Source organism: Molothrus ater, chromosome 5, assembly GCF_012460135.2.
Source record: "Molothrus ater isolate BHLD 08-10-18 breed brown headed cowbird chromosome 5, BPBGC_Mater_1.1, whole genome shotgun sequence".
Lineage (NCBI taxonomy): Eukaryota > Metazoa > Chordata > Aves > Passeriformes > Icteridae > Molothrus > Molothrus ater.
The window spans coordinates 2,179,542-2,199,092 of record NC_050482.2 but is presented as its reverse complement, the minus strand read 5'-3'; the positions used below and the strand labels follow the sequence as shown (position 1 = coordinate 2,199,092).

The window sequence follows — 19,551 nt, the reverse complement described above, 5'->3', positions numbered from 1 at the left end:
GGTTTGCAGTGTTAATCAAAAGCCAATGTACCTTTATTGAATGACCACAGCAAAATGTGTTGGGGAGGAGTTGGGGAAAAAGGGAAAGAGTAAGGAAAAGAGGGAGGAAGAGAAGGGAAGGTACATGGCTACCAAATGTAGAGACAAAGACCTTTGATGTCCAGCTGATGGAGTTCACCAGGACACATCTGGGGAGATCTCGGGGTTCTAGTTCACTCAAACTCTTATTATGCTCCTTTTTGATGGGGGAAGGGGATGAATCTTGAAACGGAATCAAAAGTAGTCTATTGTATTTTCTGATGAAAAAATGGTATTTGAAGAAGGGTACACACAGTCCATGTTCTCAGCAGTGGGCGAGAGCCATTGTCTTCTTGGCCCACTGCTCACACCTGCAACATCCATCTTGCTTTGGCTCAGCTTGCCTCCCCCACACACCTCCCCTGGGCTGGGGGTTCCAGTCCTTGGAAAGAGCAGGGAGGGCCTTTTCACATGGGGGTTTTGTAGGGGGATACAGCATGGGTAAATGAAGGTGGTACAGAATGCAATCTTACCCCCTAAAGAGTTGCAGCTGAACCAATTACTAAAGATCAGGAGCAGGCCTGATGTTAACAGGCCACAGCTGTAGCCAATAAGAGCAGTGGTATAAAAGAGTGGATTGGTGGGAGCTGGAGTCAGTTGGCTGCTGTGAGGAGAGGAAGAGTTAGTGCCTAGAGGAGCTGCCTACAATAACCATCAAGGAGGTACAAAACTCTGGCAATGTGGAACCCTTGCAATGTAGTGACAATAGAGCTCTTGCACTATAATGACAACAGGGTTCCATGTCTCAGTCCTTGATGGAGAGGCTTCTTCCATCTCTGTCTGTCTGTCACGGTGGCTGTAAAACAGGTGAGGGTCTTCTGTGGGGACCACCAAAAACTACCTCAGGAGAAGTCCAGTCAAGCTGAGAGGTGGGGAAAACTCCAGAGCTGTTGTTGCAAAAAGGGCGGAGTGCCCCTCTTTTCCTTTCACTGGGCCCAGTGTAGCATGCAGCAAACACACCTGTGAACAGCAGCTTAGCAATGTCAGGAGCTGTGCTCAGGCCTCAGGGGCCTTGGCAGGTAACATTCTCCAACAAGACCAGAATTTCACACAAGGGTCTTTTTTTCTCCAGTGGTCCCCAGTCTCTGTCCCTTTCATGATGATCGTGAGGCAGATGAGAGAAGCTTAAGGCAGAGACTTGCACTCTCTCTGAAGGACTCAGGGAGGCTTCTGTTCCCTGCACTCCAGCAGGGGAACCTCTGAACTCCCCACTCTGCTCCACTGAGCAGTGGCTTCCATCTGTTTTTATTAAAGAGGGAACCCTGGATTTTCAGGCTGCAGCCACAACTCAGCTTGGGCAGCCTGGAATGTGCTCCAAGGTGTCAGAATGACTTTGGGTTTTGTTCTTCTCTCTCTTCTTTTAAAATATCTGCTTGATGTCAAGTTGACTTTCTGCTTTTTGCCATTTCTGGTTGCCCTGTACCAGTGGGTGCTTCTGCTTCCCACAGCTGAACATGAGAGCACAGATTTCCTTTAATTTTGAAGTTAAAAGATCAAGATTCCAGATTTTCAGACTACCAACTGCTCAGTTCCTGTAGTTGGAAGCTGCTGAATCAGCAGAAACCACAAATGAGTTATTTTTTTTTCTGATGGAGCTGAAACATTCAAGTTTGGCTTCTTTAGCTTTTAACTGCTGAAGCTTTTCAGTGAAATCAAAAATAAGCAATTTGTAATAATTGATTTTTTTTTCCCATATGTACTTCCTGAGCTTTTCCTAAATTGATAGAATGATTTGGGTTAAAAAAGGATCTTAGAGATGATCCAGTGCCATCCCTGCCATGGGTAGGGACCCCTTCCACTATCCCAGGCTGCTCCAGCCTGGCTTTGGACACTCTGTAAAGGATGGGGCAGCTTCTCTGCACAACCCTTTCCAATTTTCTTATCCTTGATACCTGTGCAGCAGGAGCAGAAATTAAAAAGGAAACACAATTACAGAAATCAATTAAGATTTTTTTATAAAACCGAGTTCTTGGTTGTTATGTGGTGGAAATGTCAAATTCCCTGGTGATAGAAATGTACAGAAACATATGGAAAAGGCTGGTCAGCCTTCTCCATGGAATTTGTGATATTGGAAACATCCTGATCCTGACACAGTGGCTGCTGTGAAATGGTGTTTTATTAAATCACCAGGTTATTCTTGTGCCACCAGTGGCTTTGATTAACACTGAATTAGGGTCATATCCTACAATAACAGTGTTTCTAAATCCCTGGCTGCGTTTGGAGGAGTTGTGATTAAAATTCTGGCTGTTTTCCTGCAATTTCTGATGTCTCTGAGGGCCCAGTCCCCTCCTCTTTATTGGCATTTGAGTTTGGTTGCAGCCCCTGGGGTTTGGTGCCAATATCAGCGACAATCTCAGGGGGAGCAACTCTGCATGAAAATGCAAGAAATAAAAGCTGTAACAAAATTAACACAGAGCTCATGAATTGCCAGGCCCCACGGTGGGGGCTGTTCCCTCAAAGTCTTAATTCATCTTTGATTGAATTCCAAAGGCCAGACAAAGCAAGGGGGATGAGGAGGTGGGGAAACCCATCTGAAAGAGATTATGGGTGAGCAGGTTGAAGGATGCTGCCTGACAGCTCCCTGTGCATTCTGTGGGCAATCCAGTGCCATTCCCAGGGGGAAAAGCTGGGATATTCCTGGGGATCATTGTGCACGTTGCTGGAAAATGAATTTATTCCCTGCCATGGAGGGGCAGAGGAGGAATCAGGAGGTTCCTTTGTTGGTGGGGATTTATGGAGGCATCCCAGTGTGGAATGAGGAGGATTTATTCTGCCTTGTTTTACCTGCCAGGTTTGTAACATTCTCAAGGCTTGTCAAAAGATGGGTGAATTAATCTTCATTAGAACAGATTCCTTCATTAATACATGGAAAACAAGCCCAGGACAGCTTTCCTGGGGGCTGCTGGATCCCAGCTGTGTGCCAGCCTCAAAACCCTCCCTTTTACCAACGTGGTGAAAAACTGAAGCATTTTTAGACCTCTTGGTTGGACTCAATGATCACAGAGATCTTTTCCAACCTTAGTAATTCCATCATTCCATGTCTGCTTCTTCCAGAAGGCTGTACAACAGTTTATTTGTCACCTGGACAAGGCCTGCAGGGACAGCACCCAGGGAATGGCTCCCAGTGCCAGAGGGCAGCCAGGGATGGGATCTTGGCAATGAGGAATTCCTGGCTGGGCTGGAATTGCCAGAGCAGCTGGGGCTGCCCCTGCATCCCTGCAGTGCCCAAGGAAGGATTGGAGCAGCCTGGGGTAGGGGAGGTGTCCCTGGAATGAGCTTGGAGGGCCCTTCCCACCCAAACTGCTCTGGGATTCTGGGATTTGGGACACTCAGAATCCATCCCGAGGGATTTTTATGGAAAATGGGATAGAAAAGAGAGGCAAAGGGAAGGGAGACCCTTCATGGTTTGCTGAGATTCCAAGTGAAGGCCCCTGGGTCCATGAATGCCTTGGAGAGGAGATGGATCCAATGTCAGGCTGGGAGAGCTGGGAATGTTCCCCTGGAGAAGGGAAGGCTCCAGGGAGAGCTTCCAGCACATTGCAGGGCCTGAAGGGGCTCCAGGAGAGCTGCAGAGGGACTGAGGCCAAGGCCTGCAGGGACAGCACCCAGGGAATGGCTCCCAGTGCCAGAGGGCAGCCAGGGATGGGATCTTGGCAATGAGGAATTCCTGGCTGGGCTGGGATTGCCAGAGCAGCTGGGGCTGCCCCTGCATCCCTGCAGTGCCCAAGGCCAGGCTGGACACTGGGGCTGGAGCAGCCTGGGACAGTGGGATGTGTCCCTGCCCATTGAAACTGGACAATCCTGAAGGTCCCTTCCCACCCAAATCATTTTATCCTTCTGTAATTCCAGCCAATTCCTTTGTCTAAAATGTCCTGGAGGTTCTAAATCTTAAAAAAAAAAAAATCAAAAAAGATGAAACAGGGATTTTAGAGTTAAACAGCTTGTAAGAAAATAAACCAGCAAATGACACTGTGTCAGGAAATATCTTAGTTTATTTCACTTGCTTTTTGTTACCTCATGGTGGTTTTTTCTTTTTTTTTCCCTTTGTGACATTAAAACTGAATAGCAAACATGTCAGGGATATAAAAAATTCAGGTAGGAGCCATTTGCTGCTACAGGAGATAAGATAAAGGAAGAAAGCTCTGAGTAGAGAACAGTGGAAAAGTGGATACAGGGTGTGAGTAATCACAGCTCATTAGCTCCAGTGCTTTTTCCAGCTCAGGATAAGGAATTCTGCTGCAGCCACGCTTTGGAACAGCTCAGATTTGTACATGGGGAGTTTTAGGCAAACCAACAAAATCCTAAATATGCAAGTTGACAAATCCATTAATCAAAGTGCCTGCTGCTCAGTCGTGTGGCCTGGGGGAGAGGAGGGAAAAAAAAAAGAAAAAGAAATCACAACAAGAAAAAAGAGGAGAAATATGCATTTTAAACAATTTCTGTAGCTGGAAGGAGACTTTACATATGTGGCTGACACGGTGATCAAATGATAAAGGAGCCTGGAATTGAACCCCAACCTTTTGTGCAGGCTGTGAAAGCCGAGGCACGGCGCCGTTTTTCAAGGCAGATGGAGTGTGAGCAACTAATAAATCAGGTTTTGAAACATTAAAGAGCAACTTATTTAAATGCATATGGTGTTGGATCTCAGACAAGGCAGGATAGGGGAGCAGGGAGGGATTGGGAACATCAGCAATATGGCAGAGCAGGGGCTGGGGGGCTGCATCCAAATCAGGCACCAAGTCCTGGGATGTGCCACGGGAACGTGCTGGGAGAAGCTGTTTCAGGCAGGAGTTTGGGATTGTTGATCAGTTTGGGACATTATTCTGTGTTTAATGGGAAGCTGAAGTCAAAGCACGAATTTAAAACAGTGACTAAAAGGTTGGCGCCTTTTTTGTGACATTTCTCAGAACAGCTTTGCCAGGGGAAAGTTGGAGCCACAATCTCAATTCCCCTTTTGGGGAACTGAAATGCAGAAACCTGATCAGGGTCAGAGAGGCCACATCAGTCCTGTGGCTGGAATCCAGACTTGCCTCTCCTGCTTTGGGAAATCACTTTTCCTTCAGGGTTGAAGCAGGCTTGAGCTTGATCTGCAAACCTGAACAGCAATTCCAGTTCTGCTCAGAATCTCTGAGTGCTTTGGGTGGGAAGGGACCTTGGATCTCTTATTCATCTCTTACTGCATCCCTTGGTCATTGATAAGGAGAGAAAAGAGGCATTATTTCCATTCCTCATGGAATCATGGAATGGTTTGGGTGGGAAGGGACCCCAGAGCCCCTGCAGTGCCAGCCCTGCCATGGCAGGGACACCTCCCAGTGTCCCAGGCTGCTCCAGCCCCAGTGTCCAGCCTGGCCTTGGGCACTGCAGGGATGCAGGGGCAGCCCCAGCTGCTCTGGCAATTCCAGCCCAGCCAGGAATTCCTCATTGCCAAGATCCCATCCCTGGCTGCCCTCTGGCACTGGGAGCCATTCCCTGGGTGCTGTCCCTGCAGGCCTTGGCCCCAGCCCCTCTGCAGCTCTCCTGGAGCCCCTGCAGGCCTGCAATGTGCTGGAAGCTCTCCCTGGATCCTTCCCTTCCCCAGGGAAGCATCCCCAGCTCTCCCAGCCTGGCTCCAGCCCTGGAGCATCTTATCCCAATCCCTTTCCACTCCTTCTTTCCCATTTTTACACCTGTAAAGGATTTGTGAGGTTTCAGCCCTTGGACTTTTCTTGATTTGACCATCCCTTAATTTCTGCTAGACATTTTTAATGTTTCACTGAAAGATTTTAGGTTGGAACCTCCCACTCTGGGGACCATCACCCCAAACACTGTTTTGGGGTGAATTTATCACTGGGAATATGGAAATATCACTAGGAATATGGAAATATCACTGGGAATATGGGACTATGGTTGGGAATTTATTGTGGTGGTGTTCACAGTGGTCCCTGGACAAGGGAAGAGATGAGAATCTTGACTCCTTGTTTCAGAAGGCTGATTTATTATTTTATTATATATATTATATTAAAACTACACTAAAAGAATAAAAGAAACGATTTCATCAGGAGGCTGGCAAGGAAAGAAGAGGAATGGAATATAAAATCTTGTGACTGACCAGAGAGTCTGAGCCAGCTGACTGTGATTGGCCATTAATTAAAAACAACCACATGGACCAATCACATATTCACCTGTTGCATTCCACAGCAGCAGATAACCATTGGTTACATTGAGGCCTCTCAGAGTCTCAGGAGAAAATAACCTCAGGAGAAAATATCCCCACAAAATGTCTCTGTGACAATTCATCGCTGATGGAAACACTGAAATGGGATCAACTTCATAACCTTGAGGGTGAGCTGAATTTCCAGAGTGAGTGGAGAGAGGTCAGCAGGGAGTGCTGTGGCTTTGGGATGTGCCAGTTTGGTGTCCCCTGTGCCCCTTTCAGGCTGGTGACAAGGCACTGGGAGCTGGAGCAGCTCTTGGAGTCACTCCATCATCTCCCAGCTCCCTTCCAGCCCCAGGTCTGACAGCAGCCAGTGCTTTACCACCTAATTCCCAGCAATTTTGGCTCTTCAGGAGTTCCATGTCACTCTGTTGATTTTGTGAAAATGTGGGTGCAGCGTGTTTGTAACCATCAGCCCCTTCTTCCTCATGGGCTGATGTGTAAATTCCCACTTGCCATGATTAAAAGAAGAGCAGGTGATTAAGAGAAGCAAACAAGAAAGGCAATCTTTCCTCTGTCAGAAAGCTCTGCTAAATTGCTTCTCCCCTCAAGCAAGGAAGTAATCAAGTATTGGCTGGAGCTTATTCTTGTCAATCCTGATAAGGTGGATTTTGTTATCTGGTGCATCTCAGTTCCTATTCCAGGAGAGGGAATGGGAGCCCCACATGCTGGTCAGAGCAGGGTCTCTCGCTGCCACTTTGGGGCTGGAGAGGGAGCAAAAATCATCATTACAGAAGAATAATGTGCCTGAAATAATCCCCAAAATGCCACTGGAAGTGTCCAAGGCCAAGTGGGATGGAGCTCTGGGCACCCTGGTCCAGTGGGAGGTGTCTCTGCCCATGGCAGGGGGGGCACTGGGTGGGCTTTAAGGTCCCTTCCAACCCAAACCATTCTGGGATTCTCTGAAAGGGAATGAACTTTGAGGATTCAAAACATGCAAAAAAATTTGAGAGATGATAAATTGTGTTTGGTTCCATGTGAAAATAATTGAAATGTGTGAGTGCCAGTGCAGTGAATCAGTGCAGGAGAAACAGAACCTGGTGTTCCTGTCCTGAAACAGAACCTGGAGAAACAGAACAGGAGAAACAGAACCTGGAGAAACAGAACCTGGAGAAACAGAACCTGGTGTTCCTGTCCTGAAACAGAACCTGGAGAAACAGAACAGGAGAAACAGAACCTGGTGTTTGTGTCCTGAGTGTCATGGAGCCAGGCTGGCAGAGCTGGGAATGCTCCCCTGGGGAAGGGAAGGCTCCAGGGAGAGCTTCCAGCACATTGCAGGCCTGAAGGGGCTCCAGGAGAGCTGCAGAGGGACTGGGGCCAAGGCCTGCAGGGACAGCACCCAGGGAATGGCTCCCAGTGCCAGAGGGCAGCCAGGGATGGGATCTTGGCAATGAGGAATTCCTGGCTGGGCTGGAATTGCCAGAGCAGCTGGGGCTGCCCCTGCATCCCTGCAGTGCCCCAGGCCAGGCTGGACACTGGGGCTGGAGCAGCCTGGGACAGTGGGAGGTGGCCCTGCCATGGCAGGGGTGGCACTGGGATGGTCCTTAAGGTCCCTTCCCACCCAAATCATCCTGAGATTCTCTGACATTTGTAAACATGAAGGTTTCCATGCAAACATTTAAATTTGAACATACCCAGCAGAATGGAAAACTAATGCTCTCCTGATGTTTGTTCTGACTTTCAGCACCTGCAGAGATTCCAGTTTCCCTGCTCATCTCCTTTTTCATGTCGAAGCCTGACATTTTAGGGTTCATTTCAGACACACTGAGCTCTGTCACTAATGGCCCTGTCTCTGTCACCACTTGCAGTGACATTCAGGTGGGCACACTTCATTGCCAGCACGGCAGGAGGGTGTCATTAACTCTGTGACAAATTTCACTTCATCTCCAAGTTTTCTTTGTTTTTCTTTTGTTCTTCATAATTTATTACTGGGCAGATTAAACCAGCAAAGTTTGCTCCTAAGAGGAAACTGCTACAACAATGGTGCTTCCAGAGAGATGGGGAAGTTTGGGATATTTTCCTGGGTACACTGAAAGTGCAGAATTTGTCAGTTCAGCTCTGGTTTGGGAGGCTCCAAACTGGATCTCTTATTCATCTCTTACTGGATCCCTTGGTCTTTGATAAGGACAGAAAAAAAAGGCATTATTTCCATTCCTCATGGAATCATGGAATGGTTTGGGTTGGAAAATGCCATCCAGTGCCACCCCTGCCATGGCAGGGCCACCTCCCACCAGTCCCAGGCTGCTCCAGCCCCAGTGTCCAGCCTGGCCTTGGGCACTGCAGGGATGCAGGGGCAGCCCCAGCTGCTCTGGCAATCCCAGCCCAGGCAGGAATTCCTCATTGCCAAGATCCCATCCCTGGCTGCCCTCTGGCACTGGGAGCCATTCCCTGGGTGCTGTCCCTGCAGGCCTTGGCCCCAGTCCCTCTGCAGCTCTCCTGGAGCCCCTTCAGGCCTGCAATGTGCTGGAAGCTCTCCCTGGAGCCTTCCCTTCTCCATGGGAACATTCCCAGCTCTCCCAGCCTGGTTCCAGCCCTGGAGCAGCTCCATGGATTCCTCTGGAGTCTGTCCCACAGGTCAGGGACCTTCTGCAGCCTGGCCCATGGGAGGTGTCCCTGCCCATGCTGCAGCGGGTGGAACTGGGTGACCTTTAAGGTCCCTTCCCACCCAAACCATTCTGGGATTCTCTGCTCCCTGTGTTCCCCAGAGCTGCCAGTTTTGGGTTGTTTGGATGAACAATCCTTCACCTCCCTGCAGGAGAAGCTCTTGGTGGAATCAGTCAGGATGAAGGAATAGTCCTGGCCCATTTTATGGAGATGTTGGTCGCTCTCCAGCACAGAGAATTGGCTGCAGTGGAGGAATCATGCCTGGTCCATGTAATTAACACATTTCAGACCTTGATACCATCAGAGGAATCCCCTGTGTAGAACTCCAGTTCACAAGGAAAGGAATCCATCACTCTCCATGACTTTCCATGACAGAACTCCAGTGTTTAGAGCAGTGGAGGTGGGAGAGCAGTGGCATTAAAGCTGCACTGCTGTGTAGTTGGGATGTCCAAAGCATCACCAGGAATAAGATTTACACCTGGCATCTTTTTTGGGGGGTAAAATATTTAAATATAAGCAAAATCCCTCCCCCCCTGTAGCCTGCACCTACCTGCAGAGCACCCACGATTACTCATGGAAGGCTGAGAGCCAAGGAGATGTAAAAGCACGTTTTTCTCTCGGTGCCAGGGTTCTGTTCTCCTCAAATCCATCATCATCTGGCCCAGCAGATCAGACAGATTGTTTTATTCCTCGCCGTGGAGTTCGTCCCAGTCAATAATATTGATTAGTGCAGGGTGACTTGATGGAACAAGAATAACACCCCTCTCTTAATTGGAGCCTGCATCTCCTCATCCCTGCCTCAGCAGCTCATGCTTGGCTGGCTCCTTCAATAATTCTGTTCAGACACAGAGCCCACTGGAAATTGCAGGATCTGACATTAACAGGGGAAGTGAATAATTTTCTTTTCCTTGAACTCGACGCCTCTTTTCTTCCCCGATTAAACTGCCACCTTGGGAGAGTTCACTCTTTAAGCTGCCAGCTGAAATCCCCAGAAGTTTTTGTTTTTTTTTTTTTTTTTTTTTTAGAGCTGCCTCTTTCTAAATACCATCAGGAAAGTTTCAAGAACTCTGTTTTCAGTTGCTTTGTGCTTCCCAAGTCCATATGTTGGGTAGGATTTATGAGGGAGCTCTGTGTGCTCAGGGTTCATTCAGGAGCTGAGTCAGCTCTGGAAATGTTGTGACTGCAGACTTACAGTTCCCCAGGATTTCCCACTCCATGGGGAATTCAGAGCTGGAGCTTTTACTCTCACGTCTTTGAATCTCTGGGAATTCTTGTAGGAAACACTCCTGACCTACAGGGATTATTTAGGGTATGAAATGCTGGTGTTGGTGACCTGCTCAGTCCTTGCACGTTGCTGCAGAAGGGTCAAATAAATTCAGTCACCAAAGAGCTTTTTCTGTAGATTGATTGTTCTAAAGCCCATAAAATTCCCTTGGAAAAGAAGGCTGGAGTCACTTCCTCTCTTGTATTTGTGGGGTTCCCAGACGAAGGCAGGAATGATGAATCTGACTCCATGTTCTCAGAAGGCTCATTTATTATTTTATGATACTATGTTATATTAAAGAATGCTATACTAAATTATACTAAAGAATACAGAAAGAATACTCACAGAAGGCTAAAAGATAATAAAACCTCATTACTCTTTCCATAGCCCCACACAGCTTGGCACTGATTGGTCACGAAGTTAAAACAATTCCCATGAAACCAATGAAACATTCACCTGTGGGTAAACAATCTCCAACCACATTCCAAAGCAGCAAAACACAGGAGAAGCAAATGAGATAAAATTGTTTTCCTTTTTTCTCTGAGGCTTCTCAGCTTCCCAGGAGAAGAATCCTGGGTGAAGGGACTTTTTCAGAAAATATAGCAGTGATAATTTCTCATCGGTTGTATGGCTCCTCATTCCCATTTGGAGAAATCCTTTCTGTTGGAGGCAGATGAGATGTCAGAGTCAAAACCTTCAATGACCTCTTAAAGTAGTTTTGATTTCAAAACTTTGTCATTTCCCTGCCTCTAAAGCTGTCCCAAGAATGTGATTAGCTTCTGTATTTATTATTTATTATCAATCTTTAAGGAAATTTCACATGGAAAGGGCTTGATAATACCTGGGATATTCAAACTTTGCCCAAGTTCCTTTTTGGGGAGGCCCTGGAATGGAATTCCCAGAGAAACTGTGGCTGCCCCTGGATCCCTGGAGTGTCCAAGGCCAGGTTGGACGGGGCTTGGAGCAGCCTGGGACAGGGGCAGGTGTCCCCATGGGATTGGAACTGGATGAGCTTTGAGGCCCCTTCCAACCCAGACCATTCCATGGTGATTTGTTTATATGTGGGGTGTCTGGCCCGTTGTCCTAAAAACATTTTCTTCAGGAATGGTTCCATGTGGACTATCAGGACATGCAGGGCTTTAAGGAAGTTGATCTTTTCCCTCCCCTCTCTTTTCTCTCCCAGTATCCAAATTTAAGGCACTTGGCTGTCAGGAGCTGCCCGTGGAAGTAATTTAGGAGTGACACAGTGACACTGGTCAGGTTTTATTGCTACTCCAAACCCTGGAGCCTGGGGTGCGTAAATGATGTTCCCTGAGTTGTGTTTTGCTGCCAAATTCTGAAAATTTATTTTTCCTGTAGCTTAGAGAGCATCTGTACCCAGGTGGAACTCAGAGAAGGGAGAGTTCCAGGCAGGAATGACAGGACTCAGAGCTGGGAATTGTTAGGAAAATTAATCCACAAACACCAGAGGTTTGTGTCCAAAAAGGAGACAGAGGAGTCCTTTCTGGCTTTATTGGAATAAAGGGAGAGGCCATGGGGCATTCCCCTGGGATCTCTCAAATTTTTGGAGGACACAGCTTCCTTTTTATCCCAATTTCCCAGCCTCATTTCCCTTCTCTCTTTCCCCATTTTGAGGTACTTGAGAGGTGCAGACTTCGCAATATGCCTGCTACCAGAGATTTCCCTCTAATGTATTTTCATTTTTAATTCTCATGGAATTTAGGGGTTTTTCTTCCCCATTGTTTCTTTCATCTCTCAGTGTCTAATTTCGTTTATCAGCAAACCCAAAGTTTATTTGCAAAAGCAAATATCTTTTTCCATTCATCAATCAGTGGAATCCTTCCCATTGTTTCTTTTATCTCCCAGTGCTGGTTTCATCCATCAGCAGACCCAGAGCTTGTTTGGAAAGACAAATCCACCATTCCTCTCAGGAATGAACTCCTGGGAGAGCCAGTAATGCTAAATACAATAAATGGGTGAAAATGTCCCTGGCACCCAAACCAAGGCTGGAACTGTGCCATCCCCTGTCAGAGGAGCAGGAAAATTCTGGGAATTGTTTCCCTCCAAACCCTTTCCAAGCACTGTGGGCTTCAAAACACAGCTGAGCCCCGTGGCCCGAGGTGAAGGATGTGCCAAAATCCCCAATTCCTCTGGAATGAGAAGCCCAAAGTCACCTCCAAGCCCACCTGCACTGGGAGGGCACAGAGAGCGAAGCCTGGCGTTAATTGCTGATCTTTCACCAGGAAATAGGCATTTAATTCCTGTTTAATTATCGCTTGCTAAATGTTTAATTAGCACTTACTCTCTGAAAATCAAGGGATGTCGAGATCTGTTAGACAACTTGTCCCACCTTATTTTCCAGGAGGACCAGATGATAACTTAATTGAAGGTGGTGGGTCCAAGTTTGTGTGCAAACCAGGAGCCAGGAACATCACCATCATCTTTCACCCCCTGCTCAGGTAAAATCTGCCTCTCTGCACGTTTCTACAGCTGCAAAACTTCAGAATAAGTAGGATTAAACCTTTGATTTGTGGGGATGTTGGGCAAATTCCAGTTCAGAGATCCCAGAGCAAAGGGGTTGCTTTGGAGTTGTTGATGTTGGGAAGTTGTTGCGTGTAAAAAAAATCACTTTTTCTAAAATATTTAAATATTTAATATAAAATATTTTTCTAAAATAATTTGTTAATTTAGTAATAATTGTTATTTTAAAAATATTTAAATATTTAATATTATTTTTCTAAAATTATTTCATTAATTTTATTAATAATTATTTTCTAAAATGTTCATATTATAATTAATTAATTATATATAATTAATTATTTATATATAATTAATTTATATATAATATATATTATATATATAATTATTTATATATAATTAATTATATATATAAAATACTTAATTATTACATTAATTATTTAATTATTTTGGAAATATTTACTATTTCTCAAATACTTAATATTAAATATTTTTCTAAAATTAATTAATTAATTTTATTAGTAGTAGTATTCTGAAATTTTTAAATCTTTAATTATGACTTTTAATTATTTCAATATTTTAGAAATATTTGCTATTTCTAAAATATCTAATATTAAATATTTTTCTAGAATTAATTTGTTAATTTTCTTATTATTCTGACATATTTAAATATTTAATTATTACTATTAGTCATTTAAATATTTTTAAAATTAAGATGTTAGTTTTATTAATAATTATTATTTTCTAAAATTATCTATTTAATTATGACTATTAATGATTTAAATATTTTAGAAATATTTGATATTTCTGAAATATGTAAGTATTTAATATCTAAATATTTTAAAATATTTATTTAAAGAAAAATAAATATTTTTCTTTAAATATTTTTAATCTTTAAATCTTTTTCAAACTGAATTGTGATGTCAGCTGGGATTTCCTGTCTGGGTGACCCTGTGTCACCAACCAGTGTCATTTATTGACCTAAGCTGGGGAAAGTTTATTTGCAACCTGCCACAAATTATTTCTTGCTGTTCTTTGTGCTTATTAAAAAGTCAGAGGAGCTGCAAGGTGAGTTCATTGATAAAACACTGTGGGCTGGGGACTGCAAATTAATTCCTGATCCACAGCGAGCCTGTGATTACCAAAATTGTCACAGCTGGAGCTTTAAACAGAGCAAGCCTTGAATAAACCTCTTCTCACTGTATCATTCACCCCTGGTACCTGAATTCTGCTGCTTTTCTAGCAGTTTGTCCTGTTGGTTTTGTGGAAATTCAATAACACAAAGTTTGGATTGGTTCATGCCAACCTCCCAGCTCTGTTTTCCTGGGGGGGTTTTCCTTTCTTCCCCAGCACCTTTGGAGAGCATTTCCCTCCTTGCCTGTGTTTGTGTGAATTCATTGTCCTGAGTAACTCAACAGCAGGGGCTTCTCTGCAATGTTAAACCCAAAAAGGCACAAAATAATCATAAAAAATTATTGGGGTCTGATCCCAGAAAAAGGAATCTCCTCCTGGTACCTCTGTGGCTGAGAGCTCGGCTTATTTGTGACTCCTCAGGACTTAAAAACACATTTGGAAAAGGCATAAATGCTTCCAAATCAAAATTTCTGGTGTTAAAACAGCAGGGATTGGAATAATCTTGAGAACATCCTGAAAAATGTGTTATGGTGTGCAAGATCTTGCCTTGAAAAAAAAGAGTTTATTTCTTGCTACGTGCCCATAATGAAGTGGAGAATTCCATAAGCACATTTCATTTCTACCTCTGTCTCTTTTAAACTGAAGAAATGTGCTAAAAGTAAATCTGCTACAGGATAATTTGTAGTTTTCAGCTGGTTTATGGTGGGAAAAGATGGACAACTGAAATTCAGTGCTCTTCAAGGTGTGACTATGAAATTCAGTGTTCTTCAAGGTGTGACTGTGATGATGTGGACTTCAATTTCTAAATCATTAATGAATTTTCAGACCTCTTGCAAGCCCAGAGAGTGGTAGTGCTCTTATTTTTATTGATGAGATCTTTCCATGGATTAAAATTCTTTCTCTTTGCCTTCCTGCTTTATTTTCCCCCCTTTATTTTTCCCTCCCATCTGAGTGAAACACGAGTGCTCTGCTTTAAATAGCACTTCTCCCAAACACTTCACTTTGCATTCCCAGCCTGCAAGTCAGGCAGGAGGAATCATTTGCCTCATAAAAAATAATTGCATGGAGATGAAGGTATCTGTGTACAGTGGATTTTTCATGCCAACCACCTGCAACATCTTCACTCCCTTGCATTGAGGATTTCATCAATAACTTCAGGAAAAGAAGGAAAACATGGAATGACCCCGGTTGCCCTTTTCTCCCTGTGGGATGGGAGAGTTTGGGGCTAAAACCCATTTTAATGTGGTTTTATTCATTTTAATGTTTAATGTGCTGGGAGATTTAAATCATGATGAATGGGGTGGAGAGAATCTGAGGTGATCACAGGATTTCTTTAGCTGACAGTAATTCCCTACAGGGAATTCTGATCCTGCTGTGACAGCCATGGCCTGTCCCACCAGCAGCTGAAATGCTCAGTACAGTGAATTTGCTCAAATATTGATGCTTGCAGTGGCTTCTGGCACGTGGAATCATACAATCGTCATCTCTTGGTTAGATCCTTGTTGCCCTTTTCCAGATGTTCCTGTTCTAAATGTCCAGCTCTCCTGGAGGTAATTCCTGCAGAGCTGTGAAGTTTCCACCTGTTTTATTTTCCTTTTTGAAGCTCTTTATGACCTGCCCCCCTCATCTTTCATCCCCGTCCCCTTTACATACTCGAAATTGATCTGGTTTGAATTCAAATGATCGATATTTTATTTACAAGGGTTTTTCCCCCCTTGTTTTTATTAATACGTGGCCAGAGGAGCTTCAGCACTGCATGGACTCTCTGATTTTATGAGGCAGCTGAGTGCTTCTGAAAGTATTAAACAGACTGGCTCACTGAGAAACAGACCCTGGTGTGCTGATTTAAAGCCTGAGCATCACATCAAGTGATGGCTTTAAAGGATAATTCAGCCCTGGAATGCTGAGGGGAGAGTTGGAAGCAGAGCATTCACACTCACCAGTGGGAACTTCTCTCTTTTGTACTCCTGCTATGAGAAGTGTCAGTGCTGATCACATCACAGGTGCACAAGCACTGGGACAGATTTGCTGCTTTATAAAGCCACTTTTTCATCCCTTTTATTTACAAACTGAGGGTGGAACTTGGCTCTAAATCCTTTTGAACAACACAGGGTCAAACTTTGGGTAGGGTGCAAATGAATCCATTCCCAATAATCAAAGTTTATGGAAACTCTTAATTAAAACGATGGGCAGTGTAAGGAGAAATACCTAAAAATGGTTTTCAAAGCTTTCCTTGCCTTTGAATTCCTTTAGAGCAGGGAGCCAGAGTTGGGAAGTGAGATTTGTGTTGTTCAGGATGTGGGTCCCTAATTTCCACGAGGACAGCTGAGACACACCAAGGCCCAGATTAATTAGCAGCACTTAATGACACCACCACAGACATGGAATAAATAAGGAATGTATTTCTGAGAGGCAAGTGGGTGTTCTAGAGGAGATGATTCCTGGGAATAGCCTTTCCTAACTGCACCTGGAAACTAATTGCACTTAGAAATCGAGTCAGAACCCACCTCTGATTTTCCTTAATTACATTTCATGGGAGGGGCCAAAGTATAAAAGTTACCAGAGGAGCCCAGTTGCTTCCTTCATCCTTTGCTGGAGTTACTGGGCTGAGGAATAACATCTCCCTTTGGAAGAAGGAATCACAGGAGCAATCCCAACACCCTCAATCTGGAACATGGAGCAGCCTGAGCGATGTCTGTCGTACCATTTGTTTGGTGGGGATTTTTTTTTTTTTTTTGATGTCTTTTTTTTTTTTTTTCTCCTTAATGTTTATTTGTTTCAGCTGGCATTTGAAAGGCACTTGGCTCCTCGGGGTAATAATCATTTTACATATGCTTTATAGAGTGTGTTTATTACCAGACAATTGAGGAACAGATGTCTGCAGTCTCCAGGCTGGAGGGGGAGGAATGGGAAGGGTGGGAGATGGAGGGGATGGATGGATGGATGGATGGATGGTGGTGCTGAGGCAAAGGCAGCTGAGCAGCAGTGCTGGATGCTGGATATTGAGGCCAGGGGGGGTTTCCATTTATTACCATCAGCCACACCTCATTAGGATCAAGCAGCAATTAAAAGGCTGGGAGGATGGAGGAGAAAGCCGAGTGCTCGTTGATTCGGAAGGAAGAGTCACTTCCCACCAGGATGTGACCTTGGGAAGGAGGAGTGGGAGAGGAATTATCCTGGCACCCCTGGTATCTCCAGGGGGTGTGCTGGGATCCCCTCTGCCAGGTGGGCAGGACTGGGCTGTGCCAGGGTTGTCACTGCCCTGGGGCTCAGAGTCTGGAGAGAAAGAGGAAAACAAAAAGGAAAAGCAAAATTCCCAATTTGCCGCTGCTGGCGTGGTTTGGGATGCAAAGAATAAAGGGGAGGGATCTCCCCTCTGCCAGGTGGGCAGGACTGGGCTGTGCCAGTGGTGTCACTGCCCTGGGGCTCAGAGTCTGGAGAGAAAGAGGAAAACAAAAGGAAAGGGAAGAAGGGGAAAAGGAAGAAGGAAAAGCAAAATTCCCAATTTGCCGCTGCTGGCATCGTTTGGGATGCAAAGAATGAAGGGGAGGGCATCTCCCCTCTGCCAGGTGGGCAGGACTGGGCTGTGCCAGTGGTGTCCTGGTCACTGCCTTGGGGCTCAGAGCCTGCAGAGAAAGAGAAAAACAAAGAGTAAGGGGAAAAAGGGAAGAAGGAAAAGTAAAATTCCCTATTTGCCACTGCAGACATGGTTTGGGACGCAAAGAGGAAGTTTTAGTGCTCCATGTGTGCAAAGTTTTCTGCCTCTTGTTTTTTGGGATTGATGGGGGTGAGGGGAAGAGAGCAGCAGTAGTCTGACCTTCTGATGTAAGATGAAGTATTTCTGTTCCTTCCTGCAGTCTCCATCACTGAAAGCAGTAGGCTTGACAGCAACTTTGGAATTAACTGTTCCTTCCAGTTACTTTCATGCAAATAAAAGAGGGATTGCTTTGCTATTAAATTAAAAAACCCTTTAGGGACTAACTGGGGAGGGGGGTGATGGACTTTTGCTGCCTGTTGATATCAGAATGTCCCTCTCCAGTCAAGTGTCAGATGCCAGGAATTCCCTGTCCTTGGGAGGGAAGTGCCCAAGGTGCAGGGCAAGTGCATCCACCCAGGTGCATGAGTATAACAGGGACGTTCTGTGGGAATAATCCTGCCAAGCTGCTGTTGAAATCAGGATATGTAAAGATGAAGGGTGCTGGATGTAGAATTTAAATCCTGTTTATTTTGAAAATGTTGGGAGGGGACAGCTAAGTTGTCATGGGACATCAAAATCCTTTGGTCTTTGAGCATCAGCTGCTGCTGGAGTTAAAAACTCCATCACTAAATTGATCTAAAACTCAGTGTGTAACTCAGATCCCTGTGTATCTCACCAATAACCCCTTTTACATCTCTACACTTATAATAATAACAATTATCATCTCATTTTATTTTAAAATGTGCTGTAATATCTCGTAATTGCACACTATAAAATTAATACTTGATAATATAGGGACTGTTGGTCTTGGGAAGCAAAAGGAGTGTGAAAATTAGATGAGTTTGTTACATTTAAACTATGCTAAATCACACCAAATAGGTTAAGAAAAATCAGTGGTATTTTAAAGTCTAAGGATTATTCATTATTAGTGAAGTAGATAGAAAATGTCAAGTCCCCCTGTGGCACAAATACTGCTAAATAATGAGAGCTGATGCCTTTGGCTTTCTGAATCAAACCTAAAATACTTGATGGCAGAGAAATCAATAAGGCTGACTCAAGCTGGGAGAGGGAACTTGGAGTGTTGACTACCTAAAGTTTGTGTTTGAGTCTGAGTAATGTGCAGAGGATCAGGGCAAATTAAAAAAATATCTGAGGTGCTGTTAAGTGCACAGGAAACTTGAAGGTGGTGGGTCCTTGAAAAGAACCCTCCAGATTTCATCAGGTCTTGCATTTTGACAGATCCCCTTCAAAGGGTAGGAAAATATCACTCACTTAGTGGAATTCTTGCTTCTGTGGTGTAGGGAATCTCTTCCTGCTCTCTGGGGCTGGGAGATGGGGCCTCTGGTGAGAAAGATGAGGCTCAGAGCAGGAGATCACAAATTCCCAGGATCACTGAGGTGGGAAAAGCCCTCCAAGGTCATCCAGTCCCAGCTGTGCCCAATCCCCACCTTGTCCCCAGCCCAGAGCCCTGAGTGCCACCTCCAGGCGTTCCTTGGGCACCTCCAGGGATGGGCACTCCAAACCTCCCTGGGCAGCCCCTTCCATGGGGGTTGACCCCCCTTTCCATGAGGAAATTCCTCCTGGTGTCCCCCCTGAGGCTGCCCTGGCCCAGCCTGAGGCCGTTCCCTCTGCTCCTGTCCCTGTTCCCGGCTGTGCCCTCCTGGCAGGGACTTGTGCAGAGCCACAAGGGCCCCCTGAGCCTCCTTTGTTTCAGGCTCAGCCCCTGCCCAGCTCCCTCAGCCCCTCCTGGCTCTCCAGACCCTGCCCAGCTCCCTCAGCCCCTCCTGGCTCTCCAGACCCTTCCCAGCTCCCTCAGCCCCTCCTGGTTCTCCAGACCCTTCCCAGCTCCCTCAGCCCCTCCTGGTTCTCCAGACCCTTCCCAGCTCCCTCAGCCCCTCCTGGTTCTCCAGACCCTTCCCAGCTCCCTCAGCCTCTCCTGGTTCTCCAGACCCTTCCCAGCTCCCTCAGCCCCTCCTGGTTCTCCAGACCCTTCCCAGCTCCCTCAGCCTCTCCTGGTTCTCCAGACCCTTCCCAGCTCCCTCAGCCCCTCCTGGTTCTCCTGACCCTTCCCAGCTCCGTTCCCTTCCCTGGACCCTCTCCAGC

At 45.6% G+C, this 19,551-nt stretch overlaps 1 protein-coding gene across 1 annotated transcript in view; it reads left to right on the top strand.

Annotated features, from left to right (window-relative positions):
• Positions 1 to 19,551, top strand: part of EXOC4 (exocyst complex component 4) — a 362,041-nt gene that overhangs the window by 174,526 nt on the left and 167,964 nt on the right. Inside the window, exon 10 of the mRNA XM_036400734.2 lies at positions 12,502 to 12,598. Within this exon, the coding sequence (XP_036256627.1) occupies positions 12,502 to 12,598 (97 nt within the window). The remainder of the gene's footprint in view (positions 1 to 12,501; positions 12,599 to 19,551) is intronic.